The sequence below is a fragment of the Dasypus novemcinctus genome, chromosome 27 (assembly GCF_030445035.2).
Source record: "Dasypus novemcinctus isolate mDasNov1 chromosome 27, mDasNov1.1.hap2, whole genome shotgun sequence".
Taxonomy (NCBI): domain Eukaryota; kingdom Metazoa; phylum Chordata; class Mammalia; order Cingulata; family Dasypodidae; genus Dasypus; species Dasypus novemcinctus.
In genome coordinates, this window is record NC_080699.1 from 16,726,875 (window position 1) to 16,749,302 (window position 22,428).

Below are 22,428 nucleotides of genomic sequence, written 5' to 3' on the forward strand. Positions count from 1 at the left end.
AAATTTACAAAAGCTGTGAACTAATTTTTCAACCCAAGTATGAATTACTTAAGGATTCATGAACCCCAGATTTAAAAAAACTTCTGATATAAGGAAATCTTTTTGAGAGTGATGGCTATTAATCATGGGAATGGGACAATAAAGAAGGATACTTTCAAAATAGGAGTTTTTCATGGGAACCTAATATAGAGGATCATTTGTGAACACAGTGATCAGACTGTGTTTTCAGAATTATAAAACGGTCAGATATATGAAGAGTCAAATGCTGAATGGATCCACCTCATCTAGTGGATTCAAGAGAATGCAATCAAACTACAGGCAGAACATTATTTTTATTTGAAGTACTATTGTTTGTACTGAGACTTACTCTACAACGAATGAGATATGCAGCTAAAGACAGCTCAGTCACTTCTCTGTGTCACTATTTCCGTAACTATAAAATGGGAAAATCTGGAAAATAGGTCCTTAGGTTATTCTATTTCTGATAGTCTTACGTTGAATGTCCACCAAAGATTCGTCCTACATATGCAAGAAAATAAACATTACATGCAGCATACGTTTAGGGTTAACAGGATTCATTTCTCCTATAAGTAATAAAAAAAAATCTTAAGAGCAGCCAATATAACCAGGGGCTTAATAAAAATATTTAGGTATTACTTCATTCAAAATATGCACATGTCTGCTTTCCTATTACTTTTGAGCAGAAGAAAAAGCATCAATGATGACATCAAAACAATTCACTGATTACAGACTGTTTTCAGGCAATAAAGATGTGCTTTTCTTCTTGTTTATAATTTGTTTATAACAACTATGTGAAATTTAATACACAGAAATAGAATGAGACTACTAATTCCTTTACAAATATATAATAGTACAAACTTGTCAGGACAGGGTGAGATTATGTTTATCTGGCACCAACAAATTTCACAATCGTTCAATGACAAGGAAAACTATCGATGACTCTGCCTCACAGGAAAAGATAGGGAAACTTAAAAGACTATGTTTTGTTAGTTTAAAAATTACAATCCACAATGTGATTTTTCAGAATGCCCAAGAGCTTGATCTTCATATCTAGATGACTAGTGTATGCCATTCTAAAACTGAGTATTTTTAAAAAGGTAATCTTATTTTTTTCACTGATAAACTATACATTATATAAAAAAAATCAATTGCATCAATCTTTTGGAAATAACTGTGCATAAATTATCATTTACTGAGTCTTTTTTTCTCGCTTTATTTTACTTTTTTTATTTAGCAAATTTTTTGTCTTTTTTTTTTTAAAGATACATAGATCACACAAACTGAGTCTTAAGCAGCCAAAAAAACTAAACAAGAATTTTTTGTGAGCTGAAAAACAAACATGAAGCAGCACGTACCCTCCCAGCAGGGCGGAAAAGATGGGGAAGAGCTTGAAAGAAGTTGTAAAACAGAATAAATAGCAATTAAAATTTAAAAAGTGTCTTTTCACTAACAGCCATTTAATAGGGAAGAAATTAGATCTTTGATTTTCTTTTTTTTCTTTTAATTTTTTTAATTCATTTTGTAAAAATATTACATTAAAAAAATATGAGGTCCCATTCAACCCCACGTAGATCTTTGATTTTCTATGCTATATTCTCTGTAGCTTTTTCAGTATTGTAGGTCAAAAAGCCTATTTTGCCCAAGAGTAAGTAAATAAAGATAATAATTGAAGGTAAGAACCAAGTATCTGTCATTCATTTTTTTCTTTAATATTTCAATAACAGCATAAAACTGCAGCAACATGACCAGGTAATCTACAATGTGTTTTCTATTTCAGGTCTTTTTTAATAAGTTGGATTAACTACGTATTCAATATCCCTGCACTTCCAGGTTACCTAATAGATTATGTTTCATTTATAGAATTTTCATATTATATTATTTATATGTCTTCCCTTTTCTAGTAGGAGGGACCATGTCTTCTTTCCCAGCTTTCTCTCTTTCACAATTATTTCCTGAATCTTTACTCTATAGTAGGCCTATCTTTTCATTCCTAAAGCCTAGTACAACACTTGGCACAAGCCACATACTCAGTAAATGAAGATTTTACATAATTTTTAAAAATCCACCCATTTCCCACATCCCCACCATCATCCCCAAACACACTCACAGAAAAGCAATCAAACCCTTAAGAGCCTGTGCTAGAATGCTATCAAGGAAAATGTAAGCATTTGCTATGGAACTGAACAGAAAAGAGTCATCCCTGTACAATGTAAACTATATCTTTTGAATAGTGCTGACACCAAATTTGAACACATGGTAAGCATCTGTCTAATGAGAAATTAAAAAGTTAATTACCCTTCGATAAATGGTGCTGGGACAAGTGGATATTATAAACATATTAATGAATGAAGTTGGACTCCTACTTCATACCACATACAAAAGTTACCTCAAAATGGACCAAAGATACAAATATAATAAGCTAAAACTAAAAAAAATCTTAGAAGAAAACATAGGCATAAATCTTCATTAACTTGGATTAGGAAATGGCTCCTTAGATATGACACTAAAAACACAAGTAACAAAAGGAAAAACAGATAAATAGGGACAATGTCAAAATTAAAAACCTCAGCGCTTCAAAGGACACCAAGGAAGTGAAAGCAACCACAGAATAGGATAAAAATTTTGCAACTCACATATCTAATAAGGAACTTTTATTACAAGGGACTAGAATTTATGAAGAACTATTATAACTCAATAATAATAAATGAATAACCCAATTTAAAAATGGGCAAAGGATGTGAATACACAGTTCTCTAAAGAATATATACAAATGGCCAATAAGCACATGAAAAGACGCTCAACATCATTAGCAATCAGGGAAATGAACATCAAAACCATAATGAGATACCACTTTATACCAACAAGCATGGCTATAATTGAAAAGACAGATGATAACAAGTGTTGGTGAGGACAGGGAGAAACTGGATCCTTATACACTGCTGGTGGGGAGGTAAAATGATATAGCTGCTTTGGAAAACAGTTCGGCAGTTCCTCAAACAGTTAAACATGGAGTTAGTTACCCTATGATCCAGCAATTCCACTCATAGCTACATACCCAAGAGAAATGAAAACAAAAACCTGTACCCAAATGTTCCAGCCACTATTGTTCACTTTCAGCAGCTCCCTGGAGTAAGCAGGATCAATCACCAATGCTCTCTGCTTAATAATCACTTACAGGGCAGTGTTTCACCAATTTTTTCACATGATAGCCCAATTACAAAATTGTATCTTTTCATACAACCATGGCACACCATGATAAACAAAGGGGCTCTCAGCTGCCCCAGTACCCAGCCACCTGCCTGAGGGCTAAGGTGCTGAATGTATCAGAAACATCTATAATGGTTGGGAAGCTCTGCCTTACAGCAGCCCCTCACTTTCCTCATGCAGAGGGGAAGAGTACTATAATCAAATCCAAAAAACCTAACAGTAAAAAATCATGTTAAATGAGACTATAAAACAGGTCCAGATACATCTACATTCAGGAACAAACACTACACTTAGAGGAAGAAGGTGAATGCAGGAGTAGAAGAGAGATTACTCCGGGGTATAAATTAGGACCTAAATAAACAGGAAAGCAAAAGGTTAAGGAGTAGCCAGTTTTCCCAGATCTTTGAAACATGAGCTGATGTGGACACACATTCATTCCACTTTTCGAGTCCACACACAAGTGACCGGATATCCAGATAAAAGCTTTACATTTCAGGTGTGCCATGTGACAATTATCTATCAAAATTAGGTCAAGGCTGCTCAGTGCACCACTGACATATAGTGCTGATGGGGCCATTTCAGGTTTGGTTGGATGTTTTTAATCTAAACTTGTTCCAGATAAAGAAAATAAGACTGAAACAAAATTATGAAATAAACTGGGCTGTGTTGTCTACAAGCTCTGTTATTGGTGGCTAGCAGAAGGCAATTACCTCTGCACTGTTTCCAGCCTCCCACATTATGGCTAAGTCTCCCATAAGTAAAAAAAAAAAAAATGAAGGTCACCCCCATCCTACTTTACTTCAGAAAGCTGCTGCTTACCACTAACAAATTCAGAATTTACTCTGCAGGCTTTTTGAACACATTAAAGCCTGTAGCGCCCTTGTGATCTTGTCCACTTGTGACACCAGCAGAAAGAACAAGAGAGCAAACTTTTCCCTCCATGAAAGTTTATTTTAGAGGTTTATACCAAGATTTTCTGGGTTTGAGTCACAAAACTCCATCAAATCACTATAAAATATGCATTTATTTCCTCAAAGCACTGGGTATATAAGTGTGCATATATATTTATGTATATACACATATATAACTTTGATATTACATATACTTATTTTTGTAGACACTACCATTTATAATATGTTTTCATGGCAATTTAAATTGAAATCTAGTATATTTTAGTTGTCTTCTAGGAAGGCAAGTTTTATAATTACATATTTTTAAATAAAATTTTTGTGGTCCTATAAGGCATAATTTGCAATTACTGGAAAAAGGACAGCCACCAAATCCTGAATGGGAGGATAAGAACTGTGAAAGAATTCAGACACTTAAATTATTTCAGGTGGAGAGGATTTCATTTTCTGTAGGCTGGCTCATGTCTCTTCAGTCTCTTGAACATGTTCTACCTTTTGTCCTCTACATCTTTCAACAAAGCACAACAGTGAGGGACTGCTGAAATCACAGTGACAAATTGCTTCATGACAATCTTTACTTCAGAACCTAAAGCAACAACTGTACTAGGTATTTAGGTATCTGTGACTTGGGAATTTTCACTCTTTGAGTTACAATGGTCTATTTTAACACGGGGGATTTAGTCTTCAAAATTAACAATTATTTAAAAATTAACTTATTGAACTATATCACCCACACACAAATATACATAAACAATGAGTGTATAATAATAGTTATGAACTTACAAAACAAACATATATGACACCATACAGGACTCTCGTAACTCACTCTACCTCCAACACCTTACATTGTTGTTAAAATTTTTTAACTAATGATTAAAAAGCCTTGTCAAAATATTACTACTAACCAGTGTATTTTCCCCCAACCCTCCCTATTATTATTTTTATATCATTTATATATGAACATACATAAACAATTAAGTGTATTGTGAAAGTTGTGAACTTACAAAGCAAACATGTATAACACCATCATAAGGGGTCCCATATGTCAACCCTCCACCAACATATTGCATGTCATGAGATGTTTGTTACAAATTATGAAGGAATACTGTCAAAATCTTACTACTAATCATAGTCCTTATTTTACATTTGGTGTGTTTTTTCCCCCAACCCACCCTATTATTATTTTTTAAATATATTTTTTATGACTTAAGTTATAAACTTATAAAACATTCATGCATATGTGCAGAATTCCCAAACACGCCCCCTCTATCAACACACCACACTGTGGTGGAACATTTGTTACAGACAGTATCATCTGATCGTTATCATGTACACAGTATACATTTGGTTCACATTTTCCATACTGCCCCATTATCAACACAGTACATCTTTGGCATAGATGTACAAATATATTATTACTGCTAAACACAGTCCATAGGTCATTCCAGTTGTATTTTTCCCATGCATTTCCAACACCCTGCAGTTGTGATATACATTTGCTCTAGCTCACAAAGGACATTCTTGCATTTCTACCATCAACCACAATTCTCATCCACCTCTTGGTTTACTGTGCTGTTCTGTTCCTAGGTTAATCTCTGGCATTGTCAATTGGCATTTACATACCTAGACTACCATTTTCAGCCACATCCTCATTTATAAACTAGCTATTACTCACTGTTTCACCATCCATTCTACACATTTCCACACTTTTACAGTAAAGCTAATTAAAACTTCTACATACATTAAACATCATTAGTCCACCTCAGTCCTTCTCTTATCTCCATTAAGAATCCACCACCTACCACCAAGTCTTGAAGATATTTTCCTATAATTTCTTCTAGAACTTTTATGGTTCTTGCTTTTATTTTTAGGTTTTTTATCCATTTTGAGTTAATTTTTGGATAAGGTGTGAAATAGAGGTCCTCCTTCCTTCTTTCGGCTATGGATATCCAGTTCTTTCAGCACCATTTTGCTGAATGAACTATTCTGCCCAAGCTGTGTGAGTTAGACAGGCTAGTCAAAAATCACCTGACCATACATGCGAGGGTCTGTTTCTGAGCCATCAATTTGGTTCCACTGATCTATGTGTCAGTCTGTATGCCAGTACCATGCTGTTTTTACCACTATAGCTTGGTAGAATGATGTAAAGTCTGGAGATGAGGGTTCACTTTTCCTTTTATGATGTTTCTGGCTATTTGGGACCCCTTACCCTTCAAAATAAATTTGATAATTTTGTTTTCAATTTTTTTTTTAAATGCTGGTGGAATTTTTATCAGGGTTGCATTGAATCTGTATATCAATTTGAGTAGAATCGACATCTTAATGATATTTAGTCTTCCAATCCATGAGCATGGAATGTTCTTCCAGTTATTTAGGACTTTTTTGCTTCCTTTTAATATTGGGTTGCAGTTTTCGGAATACAAGTGCTTTACAACATTGGTTAAGTTTATTCCTATTTGAGTTTTATCTGCCATATTTTATTTTCACCACTCTTTTGACACTTTTAGTTACTTTTATTGATATAAACTTCATTTCTAGACTCTCTTCTGGGACTCTCTCTCCTGTCTTTTCTTTTCAGGCTCTAGCATACCCTTTAGTATTTCCTGAAAATCTGGTTTCTTGCTTAGAAATTTTCTCAGCTTCTGTTTATCTGTAAATATTCTAATCTTGCTCTCATTTTTGAAAGACAGTATCACTGGATATAAAATTCTTGGCTGTAAGTTTTTCTCTCATAGTATCTTAAATATATCAAATCACTGTCTTCTTGCCTCCATGGTTTCTGGTGAAAAATCAGCACTTAATCTTATTGGGTATCCCTTATATGTTATGCATTGCTTTTCTCTTGCTGTTCTCAGAATTCTCTCCTTGTCTTTGGAATTGAACATTCTGATTAGTATGTGTCTTGGAGTTGGTCTATTCAGATTTTCTTGGATGAAAGTATGTTACGCTTCTTGGACACGGATATCTATGTCTTCAGCAGGGTTGGGAAATTTTCTAACATTATTTCTTTAAGTATTCCTTTTGCCCCTTTTCCCGTCTCTTCTGCTTCTGGGACACCCCTAATATGTATGTTTGCACATCTCTTGCTGTCGTTTAGTTCCCTGAGACACTGTCCAATTTTTCCAATTGTTTTCTTCATCTGTTCTTTTGTATGTTCACTTTCAGAGGTCATTTCTTCAAGTTCACCAATCCTGTCTTCTGCCTCCTCAAATCTGCTATTATATGATTCCAATGTTCTTTAAATTTCATTTATTGCACCTTTCATTCCCATGAGATGTTATTTTTCTATGTATGCTTTCAAATTCTTCTTTTTGCTCATCCAGTGTCTTCTTAATATCCTTAATCTCTTTAGCCATCTCATTGAATTTATTAAGGAGATTTGTTTGAACATCTCTGAATAGTTGTCTCGAGTCTGCTATGTCATCTGGAGACTTACCTTTACCTGGGCCATTTCTTCCTGTTTCTTGGTGTGGATTGTAATCTTTGGTTGGTGTCTTGGCATCTGGCTTACTAGAGTATTTATTCTGGGTGCAGTTTTTCTCTTTAGTTTAGGGCTTCCTGCCCTTTATCCCTTGCTGGTTGTACAGTAGGAGCCAAGGATGTAATTGGTGCTATAAACTGTGGAGGCTCAAGCTCCCCTCATTGCCCCAGGGACTGATGAAGCTTCTTCTAACTTTCTCCTTTCCCAGAGGTCGGGACAGAGTCAGTTGTGTGGAATAATCCAAGTCATGCAGGCCTAGACTGGGGTTGCCCAGAGAGACTGATGAAGTTTCACACCCCTTTCTTCCCTGCCAGGGGCAGGGATAGAGCTGCAGTGTGGGTAGCAATCTATGCAGTGTCGGTCCAACATGACCGCAGTTGCCCTGGTAGACTTCAGATTATTCAGTTTGTGGCATCCAAAGGTACCCAATGTTACCTGGATAGGCTGGTGCAGAGTTAGCCAGCTTCCTCTCTGCCAGAGGTGGGGCTGAAGGCTAGGCTAGGGCTGCAGGCTAATCTGGGTGAAAAACACGGGTTCCTACCATCACTGCGATATTTGGTCAGCCCTGCTTCCCCTCAGGCTGGGGGCAGAGCCAAAATGGTGGCCACCGGCCTCTTTCCTTTCTGACTTGGAAAGATTCACACCCCAGCTATTCCTTGGGTTATTCCTTAGCCATCCAAGTCTACCAAACAGTAGCTGAAATCAGCAGCCAACCATCTCCTCCTCCCGTTTGGGAAACGGAGCTTCCAATTCCAGTCACAGAACAGCTCCTGGGGCAGCTTGTTTCACCAGAGTGGGACAATCACTGGCCTCTGCGGCTTGGCTGGCAATTTCCTGGAGAGGCTGGCACAGGTCCCCGCAGCTTCCTCCCTATCAGAGGTGGCACTGGGGTTTAGGCTAGACCTGCAATCTGAACTGAATAGAAAGAGGACAGTCCCTACCAGCACTGGGATTCTCAGTCCGCCCCGCCTCCCCTCATGCCAGGTGTGGGGTTAAGATGGCGACTCCTGGCCTCTTTCTACTTGGACAGGCTCAAACTTTAGCTCTTCTCAGGATTATACTTTAGCCTGCCAAATTTACTCATCAGTAGCTGATGATGGTGCCCAACCGTCTCTTCCTCCCCCATTTTTGGGAAGTGGAGCTTTCAATTCCAGCCATGGAACAGTTCCTGAGGCGGCTTGTGCCTCCAGTGGAGGATGGCACCGGCCTCCGGGGCATGGAGCGCTCTACTTACAAGTCTTCTCTGCAAATGGGCAGTCTTCTTCTTCCATTCCTTCAAGGATGTTGCAGGATGCCCTTCTGGCCTTCTGGAGCCCCCAAATATGTGCATTGGCTAGCTCAGATAGCTCTGGGTGTTTACTAATTGCCCGGTAGCAAGAGCTGACTCTAGGAGCTCCTTACTCTGCTACCATCTTGCTGGTTTGACCAAAATCAACAATTATTTTTTATACAAATGAGTAAAATAAAAGATTGTCCTTAAATTTCATTTCTAAAAACTGCAATTTATTCTGTTCTAATATATAAATATTAGATCACAAAATTGATTTTTCTTTTGTAATATTGAAATTCACTACTGTGTAAACAATGAAGCAAGAGTTTTTTTCCTAGGCTCAAGATTCATGGCATAAAATGATCACTGAATTTAGAGAGTTTCAACTGGGTTGCCTACACATCTGATTTTCTACAGTGGGATTCTCTGAGGTATAGGACTCAGAGGACCTTTACCTAACTCTGAAACACAGTTTTGTTAGTTTGTCTGGAGACTGTGCAAAGCTTTCCAATAGCAAGTAAGACCGAGATTATCAGCATGGAGAAGAGGCCTCAAATAAAGCATGTGAAAATGACAGATACCAAGACATAAAATGCAGAAATGTATGAAAGTAACCAGATCAGTGATAATGTTGTTTAATTGTCATTCTTAGCCTACATGTCCCTAACATTTACCTAACACAACATTAGATGATAAATGTAGGGCATAGAGACTGCTCACAAAGAACATTACTTCTCAGGGGAAGAACCACTCAAATCTGCTTTTCTTAGCTGGTTATACATAATCTAAATCTACTTTCTCCTTCCATGCTAATAATAGCAAAAGCTGTTATAGTCTAGATGGAAAAAGAAATGAAGTTGGAGGATCTGGGTTGAAAATACGTTGCTCACTAGATGTAGATTTGGCAAGTCACTCTGAAGGCTCAGTTCCGTCTTTTGTAAGAGAAAGTTCATACATACCTCATATAATTGATACGTATTATATGCAGTTAGGCATTCATTTAAAGATGTTTGTGAATGCCCTTTATATTCCATAAGTTACAAAGTCAGCCATTATCTTTTTACTCAACTTTCTACTTTATAATATTGGATATTTAAGGCCTCTTCTTAAGGATGACTGCTTTGAAGGAAAACATTCACGCATATACATGTGAAAATTCTAGCATTAAATTTTTAAAAATAAATTCATTACTCTACACCTACTTATATGTGGTAAAAGATACTAATGACTTCTGCAGACTTTTTCTTTAGTGTTTTCACATACTTTCTTCTTTTAACCACAAAAAAAGCAAGAAGATATTGGATCTATTCTAAAGGAAAACAATGGAGGGGGCTAGATAGGATATGGGATTTTTCCTTTTGGAGTAATGAAAATGTTCTAAAATTGACTAAGGTGATGACAGCATAACTCCGTGATGAATATGAGAGCCACTGAGCATACACTGTGAATAGACTGTACAAAGCATTGACTCTGTATAACACAGGGAATCCTGTGGTGGAAGATGAACTGTGGTTAACAGAACAAATACAAGAACATTCTCTCATAAACTGTAACAAGTATATACTACTAATACAGGGTGTTAATAATCAGGTGGGTTATTAATACACCAAATGTAAGATATGGGCTACAGTTAGTAGTAATATTTTGAAGATGCTCTTTCGTAATTTGTAATGATTGTTTCACAACAATGCAAGGTAGTAGGTTAATGTATGGGAATCTTGTATGATGATACATGTTTGTTTTTTAAGTTCACAGCTTTTACTATACACTTAATGTTTATGTACATTCATATATGAATGATAAAGTTTTTATAAAAGTAATTTTGTGTTATACACAGATATTGGGGTTTTTACCCTAATTTTACAAAGAAATAAAGTATAGTCCGAAGTTCAGAGGCCATACCAGTGATAAACGTCCTTTCCTGATTAACCTAATTCTATTTTAATAATTCCATACTCCTCCAAAACAATCTCACGTATCTGATTTTATGCAAATCACTTTATGAGTAACTCCAGTAAAGGGCTCAGCAGGATGTTAGTTTAACCATTGGCATAATATTTTTCTCAGTATTGAAGAGTAAAACTAAGGCTTACTCACCAAGATGTTTCATTCAAACCCCCATATAAGATATACACATGGCCAAAGTCAGTTCTGGGGATGTTCCAGTATGAGCTGCTATAAACAGATTTGGAGTCAGAGAATGTAGAAAGAAAAGACAAAATGAAGTGTACGACAGCAGCTGCTACATTTGTTAGAGCTATTTTTAAATTATTTCGCCTTGCCTGAGTTTCTGTGCCTCTAAGTCTCTCTTCCCTAGCCCAACATCCATCTTATTTAAAAAGTATTTGGTTAGTACATGAAACCAAAGAGTCAGGGTGTTTCAGTCTGACACAAGTCATTCCTAACTGAAATGATTCTAACATGTGATTCTATACCATTTCATAAAAACTGTTCTGTCCAAACATGGATATAATCCTCAAGAATGCATTAATATATTCCAGCAAAATTAAAAGCATTATATGTATGCTGCTATTATATTTTAAGCTCCATTTCTAGGTATTACTGTACAAATCTATTTTGCAGTCTTTAAAAGAGCCTCAGTGATGGAAAGTCTGTCCTCCAAGGGTTGATTTAATTTTCGGAAACAGTCAAATCTTCTGACTAGTGAATAAAGGTGGATGATCCAGCTAGGTAATTCTGCTTGAAGTTAAAATAATAAATATGGCCATAAAATGAAAAGATCAACTTCTTACACAGCTGCAAACTACCTCCTCAAACACACCAACCTCTTTCGTCATATTTCAGGATTTTTGCACGTATTTTCTATACTTCCAGGGAAAAGAGCTTTTTAGCTTAATCTTTTTCACACTTAAAAGAGCAAGAATCCTTTAAAAGAGGCTTTCTTTGAACATTCAAATGCAGTGGTCTAGCTCAGCATCTACATTCGTATAAATCAGGTATATTTGTTTAATAACAGTTGTCACCATCTACTAATTTTTATCATTGTTTTTGTCTATTCCTGTATACCTGGTGCTGTCTAACACAGTACCCCCTAGACACATATAGCAATTAAAATCTCATTAAAAATGAGTAAATTTAAAGAAAAAAGTCAATAAACTGATTTAAACAATATTAAGTACTTCTATCCTTTGAAAGACATTGTTAAGAGAATAAAAATACAAGCCACAGACTGGTAAAAAATATTTGCAAATAACATATCTGATAAAGGACTTGAATCAATAATATATAAATTACTCAACATTCAATAGTAAGCAAACAAACACTCCAATTAAAAATAGGCAAAATATTTAAATAGGCACTTCACCAAAGATAATATATGGTGGCAAATAAGGTGACATGAAAAGATGTTCAATAACATTAACCATTAGGGAAATACAAATCAAAACCACAATGAGATACCACTTTACATGACTAGGATGGCTATAATAAAAAACATAATAATAAGTGTTGGTGAGGATGTGGGGAAATTAGGTCCTTATACACTGCTCGTGGAAATGGAAAACCACTTTGGAAAACAATTTCACAGTCTTCTGAAAGTTAAACATAACCCAGTCATTCCAGGTCTAGGTATTTACCAAGAGAGATGAAAGCACGTATCCATACAAAGACTTGTACACAAATGCTCATAGCTTTATTTGTAACAACGCCAAACTGGAAACAATCCAAATGTCCATTAATGGTGAATGGATAAACAAACTTGTGATCTACTCATATAATGGAAAACTACTCAGTAATGAAAAGGAAGGAACCACTCATACAGGCAAAAACACAACCAAATCTCAAAATAATTATACTGAGCCAAAGAAGCCAGACCACAAAGAATACATTCTGTATAGTTGCATTTATCTAAAATATTAAAAATGAAAAATAATCTATAGTGACAGAAATCAGACCAGTGGTTGTCTAGGAATGGGGAGGGAAGGTAGGGATTAGAAAGAGGCATGAGAAAACTTTAAGGGATGATGGATATATCATTATCTTGATGTGGTAATGATTCCACAGGTGTATACGTATGTCAAAACTTACCAATTTGTAAACTTTCAATACATACAGTTTACTCTACGTCAATCATATTTCAATGAAGGCATTAAAAAATTTACTTTTTCAGTTATACCAGCCACATTTCAGGTAAGTGGTTATTGGATATCAAATTGGACATTGTAGATAAAGAACAGTTCCATCATTACAGAAAGTTTTTATCAGATAGCATTGCTCTAGACTAGGGGTGAGCAAACTACAAAATAGGGACCCACCTCCTGGTTTTCTAAATAAAGTTACATTGGAACACAGCCATGTCCATTCATTTACATATGGTCTATGGCTGCTTAAGCATAACAATAGCAGAGTTAAGTAGGGGCAGTAGAGACCCTATGGCTTACAAACCTAAACCTAAAATATTAAATATCTGGTCCTTTAAGATTTGCTGAGCCTGCTCTAAATCATAAACAGACAGGGGCCAAACCTGTTCTGGTGACTCTTGTACATACCCCAACCAAGATTTACTGTATACGTAATATGTAGCAGGCACTATTACAGGCACTGGGAGGCAGCCTTAAAAAATACAGATAAGATCCTTACTCTCATGGTATTTATAATCTGGTGAGGGGTGCAGGTAACATTAATAAGTAAATAAGAAAATATCAGGCAAGGGTAAATATTGACAATAAAAGAGAAGGTATAGAGCATGACTGAGAGGTCACTTCCATTTAAGTAGTCAAGACGGGTCTCTGGGAGGAAGTACATTCTGGACCATAGGAAAGGGTTAACCATGCAAAGACCTGGGGCAAAAGCAGAGGGAATCAAAACACCAAAGACCCAAAATTGGAGTGGATTTGATGACTTTATCTGTGTCTGGAGAACACACAAACAAGGGGGAAAAGGTAAATGAGGTGGGAGAAATAGAAAGGGCTGAGAAAAGGGATATGAGTTTTATCCTAAATGTGATCATGGAAAGCCACTTTAGGATTTGAAACAGATGAGTGACACGGTCAAATTTTCATTTTTAAAAACCACTCTGGTGCTGGGTCATGAAGGGCAAGAAAGATGTCAGAGAGACTAGTTAGGAGGTTTCTGCAAAGGTACCAGTGAGATGGTGATGGCCTGGCTTGGACTATAGTGGCAGCAGTGGAGATGAAGTGAAGGATTTCAACAAACATTTTGGAGTTAGAACCAACTGGTCTCTCTGATGGACTGACTGTTGTAGAATGAGGAAATAAGAGGGACTGAAAATAAATCCTAGATTTCTGGCTTGAACAACTGGGACACAGTGATACGATTTACAGGTCTGAGAAAAATTACAATTAATTAGAGCTAACATTTATTGAGAGCTTATATGTTAATATTCACTCATTTTCACAATTTAATCTCCCCAACAACCCTGGGGAGGTGGTTACTCTATTATTCTTTCCATTTTACAAATAGAAAACTAAAGAGGTTAAGTAATTGTGCAGGTCAGAAAGCTACTATCAACAAAATGTAAACTTGAATCCAGGTCATCATACTCCAAATTTCACCCCACTGTAAAAACTGTCTCCTGACATCACTTTCTAGGAAGGAATATGAACTATGTTCTAGGCAGTGGCACAGCAGCAGTGGATTAAGTAACAGACTCCCAAGATGACTAGCATGAAAGATGTTATTGTTTTGCTTGTTCTTTAAGTCCTATTAAGATCACCTCGACTTTCATAGAGTAAAAGAGGTAATATTGTCTCGTACTTTTAAAAGCACTTTTCTGGTATTATCTCTTTAAGTCATTTCACAAATGAAGAACCTGAAACAAAAATTAAGTGATTTGCTCAAGGTTATAAAGAGAGTGACAGAAGAGAACTAAAAGCCAGAATGCATTCTATACAGTGGTCTAATCCAACAGACTGGTGTCTTTCAAGTTTTTTACCATTAGTAAGAAAAAAATTTCATATCACTCTTCAAAATACACATACATATATGAAACAGAAAAAGTAGGTACAGAAAATAGTCCTTATTCTTATTAATGCACTAATATTTTCTATTTTATTTCATTTTTTTATAATGCTGATTGCAATCAGCAATTTCAATAACAGTAACCCAAGCTTTAGTAATTAACATTACAACCGTACGGTAAGCTTCTTTAGAAGTTAAGTCTTACAACTCACTAAGACTACTAAGCACCCAAAAGCAAGACAAATCAGCATGTCAACACAGATCAATCTGTGGAGTATTTGGGATACATGAAGACTGTGGTCCATAAGAGTATATAAATGGCTGTGATTCTATGAGCTACAGTTGGAAATTTTTTTACTTTTTTTTTTTTTAGGAAGTACCAGGGATTGAACCTGGGACCTCATACATGGGAAGCGGGTGCTCAACCACTGAGCTACATCCACTCCCCTGGAAATTTTTTTTTATTATTACTTTCCATTGCTGATCTCAAGGACTGAAATCAAACAGACATGACTACTAATATGTAAAACATGCATAGGTGCACCTTTCTGAAGTGTATAGAAACACACACACATATTAAAAGCAAAAAAATAAAACAGCTCCTCAACCTCCTGATCCTTCTCCTCAAAAGGGGATAAAAAGCTGTAGGAAGACCAAATTGGCAAAACTTCCTTTCAAAAAGGAAAAAGAAAGGAATGGTTTGGAAATGGGACACCCCATTATGTTTTATAATTAAGCACAGCATCTTAAGAGCAATGGCTATGCTGAGTAAAAAGAACACGAGAAAGAGAGCAAAGCAACCCTTCCTTTTATTGGACAAGTACTACTGATAAACGGTCAGGCTCCTCTCTAATGCCTTCTCGCTTTGCCAGCTTGCTTAATTACCCTTAGGAAAAAAGGGAAGAAAACTGTTTAGGAAAACAAATCTTTGATCATTCCCAGTTCCTAAGGTTTAAGAGACACGTCAATTACTGAACATTTACCTTTCCAAATGTAGGGCTAACCTGGTGCGTTCACATATTTTACCTGGGAAGATCTGATCGCACACACACAAACACACACACATCTCGATCGCTGAAGGGGAAAAGCGACAAGGACGAACCGCAGTCTCAATACATCAAAGGCTGAGCCGGCGCTACAAGCCCATACTTCATCAAGTTCACCGACAGCCAGAGACGGCTCCGCGACACAGTCAAGGTCCTGGGGAGCTGACATGCACTCCTACACTAGCAGCCCCGATCACCCCTCTCGTCAAACGACTTCTAGACAAGCCAGGATCCTGGGGGGAAGATTTATGAAAGGCTGGAAGATCCTGCCAGGCAGGGCAGCCTGCCTAACCCCTTTTTAGGCTCTAATGATTCCTTGAGAATGATTCTTTAAGAGATTTCTTAAGCAAGAGTCAGATGGTCTCTTTAATCCCAACCTGCTTCCAGGGAAGCTGAAGGGGCACCACCACGACACTGAACGAAAATAGCTAAATATCAAAAGGTCTTGTACGGGGTTGGGGGGGGGGGGGAGCGGGGACAGACATGGCTAGAAACCCCCAAATCAATTCCTAGGAGAGCCGACCTGCAGCGACCGGTCCACGTGCACTTGCTGAGGGGATCATCCCAAGAAACCTGATCCCGATCGCAACCCGCACGCCGCACCGCTGCTGTTTACCGGAATGGAACGCTACAAGTTGTCGCTCCCTTCCCTCCCCCCCCCCCCCCCCCCATTTGACAGGGAGCACGCACGCCGCCCCCACACCGCCCGCGACCCCCCGAGCCTTTTCCACCTCCGGGCAAAAGCCCCTCGCGCTCCTCCACCGCGGCCCCCGGCCCCCAGCCAGCCCGCTTCTAGGCCAAACCGAACCTCCGAGTCCCCTCCGGGGCGACCGCTGGCGTCGCACCTCCCACTGCGACCACCACCTGGGGAACTGACGAGCCCCGGGAGCCTCGCGCCCAGCGCGGGAGACCTCTGCCCGGACCCTGCGGTGGGGCCGCGCCGCCCGCCGCCAGGTGAGGGCTGAGCCCGCCGCCGGCCGCCTACCTTCCTCAGGGCGGGCTGCCGCGCGGGGCCGGACGCCGCCGGCCCCGGCCACCTCGCCGCCGACTCCGCCCGCGCTCCGGGAGACCTCGCCGGCGCCGAGAGGCCGAGGTCCCCCCTGGGGGCCGGGGCGAGGGAGCCCCCGGGCCAGGCGAGCGCGCCGGCCCGAGAGAGGAGCCGGGCGGCCGCGGCGGCGGCGGAGGGAGACCGGCAGGGAGGCTGCGAAGTCGGCTCCGGGCGGCTGAGGCGATCGGGGCGAAGCCGCTGAGGGGGGAGTCGGGCGGCGGCGGCCGCGAGGCCGGGCGTGAGGGGCCGGGGAAGGCGGGAACGTCCGGCAGCGGACGCCGCGGGGCGCGAGCCTCGAGCGTTACACGCCCGCGTCGTCCGGCTCGCGCGCGGCGGTGGCGGAGGGCGCGCGCTGGCTGCGGGGGCGGCGGCGCGCGAGGGGGGCGCGGACCCCGCTCGGCGTCCTCACCTTCTTGGTGCAGGGGCCTCCCGCGACCTTAGACACGCCTGTCAGCGACGAGGAGCGCCTCGGCTGCCCCCGTAGAGTCTCCTGCTGGGGGGACATCGCTTCCATGAAGAAGCCCTTCCAGCGGCGGCCAGCCCGGGCGGGGGCTACGCGGGCATGGCCTCTTGGACGGCGGCCGCAGGGCCGAGGGGGCGCGGCCGGCGAGCTCAGGCCAGGAGCCGGGCCCCGGGGGCGGGCAGCGCGCCTCCCGTCGGGGCCATGGACCTCGGCCTGCGCTCCGCGCCGCGGGCTGGAGGCGACTGCCGCCTCGAGCGCCCGTCCGCGCCGCCGCCCGCCCCGCCTGGCGCCCGCCCCTGCGCGCCCCGCGCCGCGACCCGCCCCCGGCCGCCCGCCCGCCCCCGGGCCTCCGCCCTCCGCCCTCCGCGGGGCGGCCGGGCCGGGCGTCTTGACACACGCACACACATATAGATCTCTCTTTCTTTATATGAAGGCACTGACGACCGACTGACCGTCTCAGTCCGCCACTCCGGGGTGGGTCCGGCCCGAAAGAGCTCGCCGGCCTGTGCCACGAACCGGGGCCTCTAGGGCACCGGCCCGCGCCTCTGCCGCCGCCTGGCGCAGCCCACCGCCACCCGGCCCCATCCGTGCGCTCGTGGCGTCCGCCGGGGAAGGCGCCGCCGCAGCGCTGGCATCTGCGGAGCTCTTGCGACCTCAGCCTGAGCGGAGGAGTTGCAGCGATTGCTGCATTCGGCGGACTGCGGAGCGCTTCCCCCCATCTCGCGCGCTCTCTCTTTCCCTCCAGAGGCTGTATAAATTTGGAAGCCCGCAGCATCGCCTGACCTCTTGTGCAATCCCGAAACGTTAGCCTGTCTGGGGCAACCCTCCTTGGCCCCTGCAGCCAGCCGTCAGCAGCCCCTGAACCATTTGCCCCAGCGGTTTCCGCTGTCTGCGGCCTGCAAAGACGGGGGGCATTCCAAACATGAAAGCGCAATTGGAAAAACGCAGGCAGAGGGAAGACTCTGAAATTTGGCCTCGCTTTTGAGAAGGCTACAATATGTGGAAGTGTTTATCAGATATCTGTGCCGAGAGCATAACTTCCTGTCAGCCCAAATAGTGGCAAAAAAAAAAAATTTTTTTTTTGAAGGCCAAAGAATGATCAGAGGGAGGGGATTTGGAGCTGACCCGAGTTGATTTGAGTGTTGCTGCACTTTGCAGGGCTGACTGATTGGTGTGGATGATTCGGTAGGTGGCATTCTTCCCTTGGAATCAGGACTGTCTAAAGCGTGGATTCGCGAGGACACACTCTATGGTACTCGGTTACTGGAGGAGGTTTATTTTGTTTTTGTGGTTGACCAAAATCGAGGTTCCTGCGGGTAGGGCTGTTATCAGGACAGGTTGCAGAAGAATAGGGTTCTGGCCGGCTCGGTTCCAGGCGTGAGACTCTGTCCAATACACACACAGCACCTCCACCAAACCCTGGAAATGTTTATTGTGGAAATAATGGGAAGAAAATGTTCCAGCCCATTTCAAGTGTTGTTCACAACACATTGTTTCAAGTGGGTTTATAGAGGCTTTATAAATCTTGCATTTAAATACATGTATTTTATACATTAGTTATATATTAAGTTAGCCCCTCCTGAATTAAGATATTTATAATATATATAAATATATACATACGTAAACAAACACAGTTTTTGAGAGTGACTCACCTTTTGCTGCCGAGACCCTCGTGCAGTTACAGGACTTTGCACCCACTATAGAGATTATCATGAATTTTACACTGCAGAGATCTTTGCAGTTCCTTTCACTTCTTGTTGAAATCATCCTTTTATGACTTGTTACCCTCTTTTAATGCCTATCATGAATGGATGCTCCCAGTCTCCCTGGCTCTGCTTCAGTTTAAAAATTTCAGTCACACTTAGCGCCTAACATTTCATGGAATTTACTGTTTTATGTTTAGTGTTTAATATCCGCCGTCTCAGAGAAATGTAAGCTCCCAGAGGGCAGGATGTTTGTGTTCTTCAGAGTTGTATCGCAAGCACCTAGAGCAATGTCTGGCATAATAAACATTTGTTGGTTGGATGAATGAGACACAAAAGGGGTATGAGACTGATCCAGAAGGCCAAGCTAGGTGACTGTTTCACCCAGAATCCCACGTACTATCAGGCGGTGGTGGTTTTTTTAAAATTTATTTTGTTTTGTGCTAAATACATCATATTCCAAAATAAAAGTATTATTTTTGCTGCACCTGTGGAAGATTCACTTTCACTTCCTAATTTGTTAGTACTTTTATTTCAATATCCATTAGTTTTGATTTGCATTGAAAACCAACATTTTTCGTTTCCTAGCTGCTAAAACAAATACCATACAATGGGTTGGCTTAAAAACAGGAATTTATTGGCTCAAGCTTTCAGAGGCTAGAAGGCTTGCTTCTTCCCCGGGTTAGTATTTTCTGGCTGAATGGCAATCTTTGGGTTCCTTTACTTTTCAGTCATATGGCACTATATATGACAGCGTCTTCTTCTTTCTCTTCCAGGTTCCACTGAGTTGCAACTTCTAGGTGCTCCCCATGACTTCTCTCGGTGTGTCCAATTTCCTTTGCTTATACGGTCTTCAGCTCTGCTGGATTAAGGCCCACCTTCATTGGGTTTGGTTACTCCTTAACTAATAACATCCTCGAAGTTCCTGTTTACAAATGGGTTAACACCCACAGGCCCAAGGGTTGGGACCTGAACATGCCTTTTGTGGGGGACATGATTCAACCCCCAACTCCATCCATCCCTTTCCCATACGGAGTTTTAAGACAGGTCCCACTTTCTAAAGAAAATTGAGTTGGCTCAGATTAATATTATCACCAAAATACATAGGACTTCGTTTTACACAAACTCAACACACACAAATTCAGGTATACACAATTGGCAATCAAGAAAAAGGCAGAGAGAGTTAAATTTTTAAAAATTATTTCTGATTTATTTTGTTTACTTATTGTTACTAGAGTGTTTATTTGCTTTTTAAAATAAAAACTGATATGTTCATGTAAGAAACATTTGTTAAAAAATGCCATTTTCAACTTACATGAAGGTTCTTGGAATGTATTGGTCACATAAAATGAGGTCCTACTATGATGTTTTAAGTACACAAATCTGATCACATCACTCCCCTGCTTAAAACCTTCTTTGGCTCCTTGTGTCCATAGGATAAATCTCAAATGCCATAATATGGTATAGAAACCTGTATATAATCTGACAATTCCCACTCCCACTTCTGTCTCTTCTCCTCTCTTACCCTTTTTCAGCTTTCACTGTATTCTTCATCCGCATTTAACTATTCACACTGCCAAGAATTAGCCTTGACCTGGCATCTTTGGAACATTGAACCTATTTTTCCCAATGCCTGGAGAGTTTTCTTTATACTTACTTATCTAGTGCTTAGTGCATAGTAAATGCCCAAAGGGTATTTGTTAAGGAGATGAATCTTCAAGACTCAAAACAATAAGTACCTTAGGAAAATCTTCCTGACTTTTTTCTCCCTACTTAGCTACCCTCACACAACAACCACACACATATACACAGGGTTAAGTGTCCCTTCTCTAGTAGTGATAGCTAACATTTGTTGAGTGCTTACTTTTTGCCAGACACTGTTCTAAGCATTTTATGCATATTAATTCAGTTAAATATTCATAATAACCCTATGAGGTATATTCACTTAGTATCTACATTTCACAGATGAGGAAACCAAGCCACAAAGATGTTTCATAATTTATTCAAACAGCTTTTATGTGGTAAAGCCAGGCTTAGAATCTGGGAAGTCTGTTTCAGACCAGTGCTCGTAACCACTGGGCTATACTGCCTTTCCTATAAAGCCTTGGGCTTCCTTTCTGTATAGAACATCTTACGCTATACTGTTAGCATCTTTTGCTCTTGTCCAGAGCTCCTTGAAATCAAAGATTATATTTTATTAGTCTTTTCTTCTTTGTACCAAATGCATAAGTATGCTCTCAATGATATTTTAATGACTTATTTAAGAATGAATAAATGAGATATTAGAAACAACTGGGAAGCAGCTGTAGCTCAAGCAATTGCGCTTCCGTTTACCATATTTAGGACCCAGTTCAATTCCTGGGACCTCCTGGTTAAAAAAAAAAGCCATCCCAGACCTAAGCAGCAAAGCAATGCACCGAAAAAGACAACGACGCAACCAGATAGATAAAAAAGAAGAAACAACCATTTTCACCTCCATCATTATGCCTTAGTGAAGCCATGTTCACTTCACTGTGAATGTCATGTTGTGTAAAACAGTGGTGCCAAAAAAAAAAAAAAGTGATGACAAGGCAATTGAGGAAGTGTAATGACCGTCTGACACAAGCAGGATGCATCCAGAATTTTGAAATAAACCTTAAATCGAAATCTAAGAATAGCAACACTTAACAGCTGAGAAACACCAATAGCAGCCCTTTAACAGGAAATAATCTAAGAATCAAGCCAAAATGTTTGCCAACCATTAGGCTGAGTAAGTGAAGACATTTAACTCTGAAAGCAGATATCCATGCAAATAATTCAATTAATGTATATTTATTGTGTGCCTACTATGTACCAGAGGCTGTGACAGCACTTGGGGGGTACAGTCACAACAAACCAACAGGTATAAGTCCTTGTCAGCCCCCAGCTGTACACATGAATCATTGGCAGTGCTACATAAACACCCTTGATCAGAGGTTGCAAGCTGATGGCCTATATAATGAATTTGGGCATTTTTCCCAGCATACACTCCCCCCCCCCCCCCCAGTTTTGTTACCACCCTTAAAAATCAAGATAGTTCAATAAAAATCTGGGTTCTCTTGAAAAAAAATCTGGCAACACTGAGCCCACCTTCTCCGTGACAACAATCAGTTAAAGCTGTTGTCTGTATTATATCACTTAATCCTCAAAACAACCCCTTGGGAGTTGTACTCCCACACATATTGCTATCCCTAGCACTGGGGAACTGCTAACAGGTATGCTAATAGAAAATTAACAACAACAACAAACTGGCAAGAGAGAAGAAGCCATGAGAAGAAATCAAGCTGGTAAAGACCTAGATATAACTGGAAGGGAAAAAGCTC

General features: G+C 40.4%; 1 protein-coding gene across 3 annotated transcripts in view; it reads right to left on the bottom strand.

The window, feature by feature from the left end:
• The window catches only part of ARHGAP20 (Rho GTPase activating protein 20), a 150,687-nt gene extending 132,276 nt beyond the window's left edge, over positions 1–18,411 (bottom strand). Inside the window, exon 1 of one of the 3 annotated variants that reach the window (XM_071212324.1) lies at positions 18,168–18,411. Coding sequence is in view for 1 of the 3 variants with exons in the window: in XM_058289364.1 (XP_058145347.1) it covers positions 17,331–17,435 (105 nt within the window). In the remaining 2 variants the exon portion in view is untranslated. Of the gene's footprint in view, positions 1–17,330; positions 17,655–17,836 lie in introns of those variants that run through there. The other 2 variants (XM_071212323.1, XM_058289364.1) reach the window with 2 other exon arrangements.
• Between the last annotated feature and the right edge of the window lie 4,017 nt (positions 18,412–22,428).